Below are 9,946 nucleotides of genomic sequence, written 5' to 3'. Positions count from 1 at the left end.
GGTTTTGGGAGTGTTTTTATAAGAAGGCAGAGTCCAGATCCCAATTAATTACAGGGTGGGTTTTGTGTACCCTGGAGGAACCCTTGCATCATAGTCAGAAGGCAGGAGAGGCTGAGTGAGGTGGCTCCTGCCTGTAGTGCCAGCAGTCTGGGAGGTTGAGGTGGGAGCGTCACTTGAGCCCAGGAGTTTGAGACCAGCCTGGGTAACAGCGAGACTCTGTTTCTACAAAAGATTTAAAAATTAGCCTGATATGGTGGGGTAGGCTTTAGTCCCAGCTACTTGTTTTTTTGTTGTTGTTTTTGTTTTTGTTTGTTTTTTTTGAGACGGAGTCTTGCTCTGTTGCCCAGGCTGGAATGCAATGGCGTGATCTCGGCTCACTGCAACCTCTGCCTCCCAGGTTCAAGCGATTCTCCTACCTTAGCCTCCTGAGTAGTTGGCATTACAGGTGCCTGGCCACCATGCCCGGTTAATTTGTGTATTTTTAGTAGAGACGGGGTTTCACCATGTTGGCCAGGCTGGTCTCGAACTCCTGACCTCAGGTGATCTGGGTTTTGTTTTTTATTTTTTTTATTTTTTATTATTTTGAGACGGAGTCTGTCTGTCACCCAGGCTGGAGTGCAGTGGCATGATCTCGGCTCACTGCAACTTCCGCCTCCTGGGTTCAAGTGATTCTCACATCTCAGTCTTCTGAGTAGCTGGGACTTTAGGCACCACACCCAGCTAATTTTTTGTATTTTTAGTAGAGACAGAGTTTCACCATGTCGGCTAGGCTGGTCTCGAACTCTTGTCTTCAAATGAACCACCCACCTCAGCTGATAGTCCCAGCTACTTGGGAGGCTGAGATGGGAGGATCACTGGAGCCTGGGAGGTCGAGGCTGCAGTGAGCTGTGAAGCTATGATGATCATGCCACTGCACTCCAGCCTGGGTGACAGAGTGAGATTCTGTCTCAAAAATAAATAAATAGGAGGACAGGGATCTGTGTAGGTGGATGTGATTTGGAAGGAGGCACTGGGTGTGGGTGGGTAGACAGGGAGCCAGGCTGGTGTCATGCCACAAGGGGTTCACACGGGTGATTATTGGTAGACTGAGGGAGAAGATAAGGCCTAGAATGATCCAATCTGGAGGCCAAAGCATGGCATTCAGCTCTGCCATTTTTCTCTGCCTTCCATTTCTGCAACCTCAAATGGGCACAACATCCCTACCCCCCAACCCCAGTTCACCCGATGCCAAGTTGCATTATCTGTTTCCTGTACATGGAGGCCCCCTGATTTCCAGGAGGGAGTGAACTGTGCGTATGAGCTTGCGATGGGGTTGGCAATGGGGCAGAGGGCGCTGGTTTCCTAATATGGTAAAAAGTGGCTGTGAGTCTGGAGGGATGCGACATCCAGGCGGAAAGCTCATGGAGGCCGTATGAGGAGGGGACTTGGCTGACAGAGGTGACAAGGCCAGACTCTTTTTTTGTGTATGTGTGATGGAGTCTCGCACTGTTGCCCAGGCTGGAGTACAGTGGCGCGATTTTGGCTCACTGCAAGCTCCGCCTCCCGGGTTCACGCCATTCTCCTGCCTCAGCCTCCCGAGTAGCTGGGACTACAGGCGCCCATCACCACGCCCGGTTAATTTTTTGTATTTTTAGTAGAGACGGGGTTTCACCGTGTTAGCCAGGATGGTCTCCATCTCTTGACCTTGTGATCCGCCCACCTCGGCCTCCCAAAGTGCTGGGATTACATGCGTGAGCCACCATGCCCTGCTCAGACTCTTCTTATAAGGAGAGGGAGCTGAGGAATGGCCGTTTCCACCCTCAGGCTTCCACCCTCTTCATGCCACAGTCCTGGAGCACAGCTCTCCACCAAGGCCCCTGCCCTGGCTGAAGTCACCAACAGGACACCTCCCACTCGCTCCGGCTGGGCTGGGATCCTTGTAAAGGATCTTCTGCGTCCTTCATTAACTTGTGTTTTTCTTTGTTTGTTTTTGTTTTTGAGACAGAGTCTCGCTCTGTCGCCCAGGCTGGAGTGCAGTGGCGCAATCTCGGCTCACTGTAACCTCCCCCTCCCGGGTTCAAGCGATTCTCCTGCCTCAGCCTCCCGAGTAGCTGGGATTACAGGTGCTCGCCAGCACGCCCGGCTAATTTTTGTATTTTTTGATAGCGAGAGGGTTTCACCATGTTGGCCAGGCTGGTCTCGAACTCCTGAGCTCAAGTGATCCGCCCGCCTCAGCCTCCCAAAGCAGTGGGATTACAGGCGTGAGCCACCGCGCCCGGCCTTATGCATTTGTTTTGACACCTCCTAGGTCTACATAACCTTGTCCCCCGGAAGCCCAGCTCTGCCAGGAAGCCTGGGCTGACTTAACATCCCGTTAGCTGGGAGGGTGTGGAGGGTGGGCGTGCTCTACCCTGCAGACGGCTGGGTCACCTCTCACAGAATATACTGTGTCTCCTGTCGCTCTCCCTCTTATTCCTCCTTTCTTTCTTTCTCTTCCCCAAAATCTGGGGTCTACCTTGCATCCTGAAATTCCCAGGGCAGCATTCTCTTAGCAGTCCCTCGACCCCCCAACCAGATAAGGGGTTTCCTGGCGTCTGGGGAACACCTTCGGGTGTGGGGCGGGGGACGGCTGCCCCTCAGAGACCCTGGGCGGCCTAGCTTTCACAGACGCGAAGGACTGGATAGTGCCAGGGCCACCGAGCGGCCGGATTGGTGTGTGGGCCAGAGGCGCGGTGGTCCCGCCTCCTGGTTGCCAGGGCCCAGCCTATCCGCGTCCAGGCGGTCCTTGGTGCCAGGTGGTTGTGGTGGGGGTCGGGGCAGGTGTATGTGTTGGGGAGGACAGAGAAGGACCCCAGGGATTTGCTCCCCCAGTCCAAACCGTTGACTCTCTGGGTGCCTCAGGCGCAGCTGTGGAAACAGGCTTCCCCCGGACCGCGGAGAAGCCACCCCTCTCTCCAAAGCGCGCTTCTCCCCCATCCCCCTCGGCGCGCTTCCGCCGGCCGCGCTCCCGGGTCGGGATCGAGCGCGCGCCCCCGGCTCTCCCGCCCGCGGCCGAGGGGCGGGACCGGCTCGGCTCCCCCGGCGCCGCAGCCGGCAGCCCCCTCCCCTCGCCTCCTCGCTGCTGGCGGCCACCGCGTCGCTCCGGCCCGGGCCCCACCCCAGGCGACTCTGCGAGGAGCGGCCGGAGGCCGGAGGCGGAGGTGAGCGCGACGCGAGCAGGTGGAGAGGCTGGGCGCGGGCCAGGCCCGGCTGGGGGAGGGGTCGGGCCCGGGACGCGGCTCTTTGTCTTCCGGAGCCCGTTCGCGGGCAGCGGGGCCGCTCTGCCTCCCGGCAGGTGCAGGCATCCCTCGGGGAGGCCGGGGGAGGCCGCTGGGGGCTGGCGGGGAGACCCGGGCGTGCGCTCCGGTCCCCCACATCCTGAGCCCGTGGCAGTCCCCTGCTCTCCAGGCTGGCGGTCTGAGTCCCTGAAGGGGTAAGGGGTAGGGGCGTGGAGATCGGTCCTGAATTGGAGCCGAGGCAGGGGAGGAGGTGGGCTGGGGCGGGCAGGGCCTCTTCTCTTTAGGGAAAAGCGGTGGGGGGTTGGACTTGGGGACAGCGAGGAGCAGTGGGGCTGGCGAGTGGGTGTAGGTGCGTGGGAGCCGAGCAGATGGAAGCCGAGGCCGAGGTTTGAGTGTCCATGGGTGGCGATGCTGCGAAAGGGCAGTGAGGTAGCAGGGTCCAGGTCTCTGGAGGCAGCGTAGCTGTCCAGAACCTGGGATGCGGACCGGTTTGTCTCTTCAGGTGCAAGATGGACAACAAGAGAGACAAGGCGAAGGCAGGGGCCGCCGCGCGGACGCCGACTGCTCGCCCTCCTGGACTTCTGACCCCCAGGCCCCCAGGCTCTCCTCGACCCCCTCCCCCAGTAACTCCGGCAGCCCTCCGAGTTCTGGGAGCTGCGGGAGCAGTGGGGCGAAAGCCTCTGGCAGAGCGAGCGGGGGGCATCGGCGGGGCCACTCTTCCCGAGTCTGCTCCCCGAGCGGGACCAACGCGGAGTGCTGGGACAAGTTCCCGAAACCCAGGTACCCCAGCCTCCTTCCTCAGCTCCGCCCCCATCTTCCCTCCCCCGTCCAATACCTGTCCAGTCTCACCTCCACCGCCACCTCTCCGGGGCACCTGTGACTCGGCCTTCTCCCCGCAGCCTCCAGGCCCCCAGCCTCTGGGAGAGGGGAGAGAGCTCCTCCTGCCAAGAACACCAGCCCAGGCCCTGTTTCTAGCCCAGGGCGTGCCAGCGGGACCACCAGGTAACCTGCTCCCTCTCCCCCAGTCTCCTAAGCCAGAGTTAGAGTCACAGAGTCTGGAACCTTTTATTTTACACGAGTTGGGGCGCGGGAGCACTTGCAGGTCACTGGGCACAAATTGGGTGAAAGCCATTATTGGTCCTCAGAGAGGGCTCATGCCCATTTCACAGATGGGAAAATAGGCCTGGGAAGCCAAACAAGGACCTAGGCCTGAGCGTGGCCCCTTCTGTCTCCAGGCCAGGCCCTCTTGGTCAGAAGGGACTCCGGATCCCAGCGGAGGAAACTGTGGCCAGAGAAAAAGCTACAGAGGCTCCCAAAAGGAGTGCCCTCAGCGCTGGGGCACGGAGAGGTACGTGACCTGGAGAAAAGTGGGGTTCCTGGGCAGCGAGGGGGGCCGCCTCAGAGGTATCAGTGACCCTTGGCCTTCTACTTTTTCTCCAGACACTTCCGGGCCTACCCCAGGAACCCCCTCCCCGGCCATGGCCCGTCGGTCCCGGGCTGCGGGCACCGAGGTGGGGCTCCCCCGGCCAGCTCCGAGTGCCCGGCCACGGCCCCCGACAGAGGGCCCCCGGAAATCAGTGAGCAGCACCTTGGAGCACAGTATCACCGAGCCAAGCCCGGCTGCCAGGAGGCGGCCCAGCGCTGGTGGGGGTCTCCAGAGGCCGGCCTCGCGCTCCCTGAGCTCCAGCGCCACCCCTCTCTCCTCCCCAGCCCGTTCTGGGCCCTCAGCCCGCGGAACACCCAGGGCTCCTGCGCATTCCTCGCAGCCCAAGCCGAAAGGACTGCAGGCTCTGCGCCCCCCTCAGGTCACACCCTCAAGGAAGGACGCAGCCCCAGCACTAGGCCCGCTTTCTTCCTCTCCTTTGGCCACACCCTCTCCATCGGGTACCAAGGCAAGACCCGTACCGCCTCCCGACAACGCAGCCACTCCCCTGCCAGCCACGCTCCCTCCCTCTCCACTGGTAACGCCTCCTCCGCCAGCCGCTCTCCAAAGTCAGGCCCCGCCCACCCTGCCGGCCACGTCCCACTCGAGGCTTACCTGTCAGTTGGCCACGCCCCTTCCTCTAGCCCCTCCTTCTCCCTCTGCTCCACCCTCTCTGCAGACCCTCCCCTCTCCACCAGCCACGCCCCCCTCGCAAGCTCCACCCACACCGCTGATTATATCCTTTCCAGAAGCAGGCGTCTCTTCCCTGGCCACAGCCGCTTTTGTGGCTTCAGTCTCTCCATCAGTTTCATCCCCTCTGCAGAGTATGCCCCCCACCCAAGCTAATCCAGCGTTGCCCTCTCTTCCGACTCTCCTCCCTCCCTTGGCCACACCTCCTCTGTCAGCCACGTCTCCTCTACAAGGCCCTGTTTTTCCGGCAACATCTCTGGGGAATCCGGCTTCTCCCCTCGCCACACTCCCTCAGCCAGGACTTTCTGCTCTGACCACGCCCCCTCCGCAGGCCTGTCCTTCCCCGTCTCTGCCCTCTCCCCAGGCCCCGCCCCACACTCTGGCCACTCTTCCTCTGCAGGACTCTCCTCTTCTGGCCACATTGCCTCTGCAGGCCTCTCCCTCTCCTTTGACCACAGTCTCTCTGCAGGATCCTCCTCTAGTTTCTCCCCTTTTGGCCTCACCGCCTCTGCAGGCTCCGCCCCACCCACAGGCCCCACCTTCTATGACTACGCCCCCTATGCAGGCCCCGCCCTCTCCCCAGACCATTCCCCCAATACAGGTCCAACATTCTCTGACCTCACCGTCTCTGCAGGCACCTCCCTCTCCTCTGGCTTTGTCCTCTCTGCAGGCCACAACTTCTTTGGGCTCACCCACTCTGCAGGCCACACATTCTTTCCTGACAATGTCCCCTCGGCAAACCCAAGCTTCTTTGACCTCACCTTCTCGGCCGGCCTCTACTCCCCCTGATTCACCCCCTCTGCAGGCCCCTCTTTCCCTTCCTGCCTCACCCCCTCTGCAGACTTCTCTCTCTCCTGCTGTCTCACCCCTAAACTCACCCCTGACCATACCCCCTCTGCAGGCGCTATCTTCTCTGGCCTCCGACTCTCCTCAGGCACCTCCCTCTTCCCTGACCATGCCCCCTCTGGAGACCCAATCTTCCCTAACCCTGCCCTCTCTGCAGACACCTCCTGCTTCCCTGACCACACCCCCTCTGGAGAACCTACCTTCTCTAGCCCCGCCCTCTCTGCAGACAGCTTCTGCTCCCCTGACCACACCCTATCTGGAGACTCCACCTTGTCCAGCCCCACGCCCTCTGCAAGCACCACCTTCGCCATTGACCACGCCCCCTCCGGAGACTCCCTCTTCCATAGCCACGCCTCCTCCACAGGCCCCACCTGCTCTGGCCTCACCCTCTTTGCAGGGCATGCCCTCTCCCCCTCTGTCTCCTTTGGCCATGCCCCCTCCACAGGCCCCACCTGCCCTGGCCTTGCCTCCTCTGCAGGCCCTTCCCTCTCCCCCTGCCTCACCCCCTCTGTCTCCCTTGGCCACACCCTCTCCACAGGCCCCAAATGCTCTGGCAGCGCACCTTCGGCAGGCCCCTTTCTCTCCCCCTCCCTCACCCCCAGTGCAGGCCCCTTTCTCTCCCCCTGCCTCACCCACAGTGTCTCCTTCGGCCACGCCCCCTCCACAGGCCCCACCCTCTCTAGCCGCACCTCCTCTGCAGGTCCCACCCTCTCCCCCTGCCTCTCCCCCAATGTCTCCTTCGGCCACGCCCCCTCCACAGGCCCCACCACCTCTAGCTACGCCTCCTCTGCAGGTCCCACCCTCTCCCCCTGCCTCTCCCCCAATGTCTCCTTCGGCCACGCCCCCTCCACAGGCCCCACCCCCTCTTTCCGCTCCTCCTCTGCAGGTCCTGCCCTCTCCCCCTGCCTCACTCCCAATGTCTCCTTTGGCCAAGCCCCCTCCACAGGCCCCACCCGCTCTGGCCACACCTCCTCTGCAGGCCCCTCCTTCTCCGTCTGCCTCACTCCCTGGGCAGGCCCGTTTCTCACCCTCTGCCTCACCCACAATGTCTCCTTTGGCCACGCCTCCTCCACAGGCCCCACCTGTTCTGGCAGCGCCCCTTCTGCAGGTCCCTCCCTCTCCCCCTGCCTCACCCACCCTGCAGGCCCCACGCCGCCCCCCGACCCCGGGTCCGGATACCTCCGTCTCGGGCCCACGGCTGACCCTGGCGTTGGCCCCCGGCCCGCCGCCGCCGCCCTCGCGCAGCCCGTCCAGCACGCTGAGCGGCCCGGACCTGGCCGGCCACAGCAGCAGCGCCACGAGCACGCCAGAGGAGCTGCGTGGCTACGACAGCGGGCCGGAGGGCGGCGCCGCAGCCTCCCCGCCCCCCGACGCAGAGCTCGCCGCCTGCCACCCCGCTGCCTGGAGTCGAGGCCCAGCTCCGCCGCTGGCTTTCCGCGGAGCCCCAGGTAAGGGGCACCCTAGACCCGCCCTGGCTGTGGGCGGTGTCGGAGGCGAGGCTTCGCAGCACGGGGACGGGACAGCTGGGTCCGGGGCGGAGCTTAGACAAGGAGGCGGGACCTTGAGGCAGGGGCGGGGCTTATCCCCCCCACGGCCCACCTGGCGTCTCTCCCCGCAGGTGCGCAGCTGCCGTGGCCTCCTGCTGCCGGACCGGGCTCTGCTGACGGTTTGTGCACCATCTACGAGACTGAAGGGCCCGAGTCCACGACCCCCGCCCCAGGCGCACTGGATCCGGGGCCCAGTCCCGGCGCAAGCGGTGGGAAGGCGGCGGCTGGGGCCGGGGCGGGGACGTCCTCGCGGAGCCCGAAGCAGGCGCGCCTGGGCGAGCTGCCACTGGGGGCGCTGCAGGCGAGCGTCGTGCAGCACCTGCTGAGCCGGACGCTGCTGCTGGCGGCTGCCGAGGGTGCCGCGGGCGGCAGCGGCGGGGGCTCAGGAGGCGCGGGGGGTGGTGGCGTCACGGGGGGCGCCCGGGCTGCGCTCAGCGACGCCGAACTCGGCCGCTGGGCCGAACTACTGTCTCCCCTGGACGAGTCCCGTGCCAGCATCACCTCTGTCACCAGCTTCTCTCCGGACGACGTGGCCTCCCCGCAGGGTGACTGGACCGTGGTGGAGGTGGAGACCTTCCACTGAGCCAGACCACAGCCCCGCCTACTACACCCCACCCCTGCCTTAGGATCCGCCCCTCCGGGTACGCCTGTTTGTTTTAGACCCCGTCTCCACTGCCCAGGAGCCCCGCTGGGTGGATTAGTCTTAGCTCCCTAGAGCCTGAACCTTTCGGCCCAGGCTCCACCCCTGCCTTCGGCCTCGGAGGCTCGGGACCTACCCACAGCTTTGACCTAGGCCCGCCCCTCCAACTCCGCCCCTTTGGCCTGGGACACGCCCCGTTTCCCCGAACCCCGCCCCGTGTCCAGTGTATTGCCCACCCCGAACAGCCTGAGTTTGCAATAAAACTGGGACACTGGGGCTTGCACACCTTCGCTGTCACAGAGAGGGCTGGGGCTGGGGGCCTCCAGCGGGCTGAGCGTTGCGGGGGTCCAGGCCAGATAAGGCCTTGCTGGCGGCTGTGCGCGAACCGGTTGGAGCTCTGGATAAAGTGCGGTTTTCCTCTTCTGGGAGAGAAGGGGCAGGCCAGGTGGGGCTAGGGCGGAGCCCTGCTGAGTCCCGGCCATTTGGTGCTGCGCACCGATCCACGTGTGTGAACTTGGGCTTCTTGGTGTCCGACTTCTGGCGGAAACATTCGGCTCAGGAGGGGCCTGGCTGGGCCTGTGCGCCCGAGTGGATGAGTCAGTGCGTGGCCGAGGTGAAGGAGCAACTGGAACACTTTTCTATTCTATTCTATATTCTTTTTTGTTTGTTTGTTTTGACGGAGTCTCGCTCTGTGGCCAGGCTGGAGTGCAATGGCGCGATCTCGGCTCATTGCAACCTTCACCTCCCGGGTTCAAGCGATTTTCCTGCCTCAGCCTCCCAAGTAGCTGGGACTACAGGCACATGCCACCACGCCCAGCTAATTTTTGTATTTTTAGTAGAGACGGGGTTTCACCATGTTGGCCAGGGTGGACTGGATTTCTTGACCTCGTAATCTGCCCCCGCCTTGGCCTCCCAAAGTGCTGGGATTACAGGCATAAGCCACCGCGCCCGGCCTGTTTTTTGTTCTTTTGAGATAGAATTTTGCTCTTTTTGCACAGGCTAGAGTGCAATGGTGCTATTGGCCCACTGCAACCTCTGCCTCCCAGGTTCAAGCAATTCTCCTGCCTCAGTCTTTCGAGTAACTGGGATGACAGGCACACGCCACCACACTCGGCTAATTTTTGTATTTTTAGTAGAGACACGGTTTCACCATGTTGGCCAGGCTAGTCCTGAACTCCTGACCTCAGGTGATCTGCCCTCCTCAGCTTCCCAAAGTGTTGGGATTACAGGCGTAAGCCACCAGGCCTGGCCTGGCACACTTCAAACTCGATGCGGGGCAACTAACACTCCTGGGGAACAGGTGGGAAGATTGGAGGGCACTGAGGCAAAGATGGGGGACCCCTTCCCATGGCCCTTCAGCTGGTGTAGGGTCCCGGGCCAACTGCCCCAGTAGGGGATTGCAGGAAGAAGTGGCCTCTCCCAGGGTTAGGTGGGAGATGGGGGAGTCCTCACACTGCACCCTGTCTCCAAGTGTCCTTAAAGTGCCACTTGGTGCATCCCACCCCCACAGCATCCTTGCCCTGTCCCCTTAGGCATCCTTATC

General features: G+C 62.6%; 1 protein-coding gene across 2 annotated transcripts; it reads left to right on the top strand.

Moving 5' to 3' along the window:
• Nucleotides 1-2,787: 2,787 nt before the first annotated feature.
• Nucleotides 2,788-8,686, top strand: PRR36 (proline rich 36). Of its 2 annotated transcripts, none has more exons than XM_030807782.1 (6): nucleotides 2,788-3,179; nucleotides 3,760-4,037; nucleotides 4,157-4,259; nucleotides 4,493-4,605; nucleotides 4,698-7,664; nucleotides 7,835-8,686. In XM_030807782.1, exons 2-6 carry the CDS (start codon nucleotides 3,767-3,769, stop codon nucleotides 8,344-8,346), a joined length of 3,966 nt encoding a protein of 1,321 aa, XP_030663642.1. In that variant the 5' UTR covers nucleotides 2,788-3,179; nucleotides 3,760-3,766; the 3' UTR covers nucleotides 8,347-8,686. The 2 variants fall into 2 exon arrangements, with proteins under 2 accessions (XP_030663642.1, XP_030663643.1); XM_030807783.1 differs by lacking the exon at nucleotides 2,788-3,179 and adding an exon at nucleotides 3,302-3,451.
• The last annotated feature ends 1,260 nt before the right edge of the window (nucleotides 8,687-9,946 follow it).

The sequence above is a fragment of the Nomascus leucogenys genome, unplaced genomic scaffold (genome assembly GCF_006542625.1).
Source record: "Nomascus leucogenys isolate Asia unplaced genomic scaffold, Asia_NLE_v1 Super-Scaffold_241, whole genome shotgun sequence".
Taxonomy (NCBI): domain Eukaryota; kingdom Metazoa; phylum Chordata; class Mammalia; order Primates; family Hylobatidae; genus Nomascus; species Nomascus leucogenys.
The sequence above is the reverse complement of the archived record's forward strand: the minus strand, read 5'-3'. Positions and strand labels throughout refer to the sequence as shown.

Excerpts from the sequence above, each read along its gene's own strand:
- PRR36 (XM_030807782.1), top strand. The coding sequence starts at position 3,767 with ATGGACAACAAGAGAGACAAGGCGAAGGCAGGGGCCGCCGCGCGGACG. Across the intron at positions 4,038-4,156 it reads GACAAGTTCCCGAAACCCAG|CCTCCAGGCCCCCAGCCTCT; the intron begins GTACCCCAGCCT and ends TTCTCCCCGCAG. Across the intron at positions 4,606-4,697 it reads CAGCGCTGGGGCACGGAGAG|ACACTTCCGGGCCTACCCCA; the intron begins GTACGTGACCTG and ends CTTTTTCTCCAG.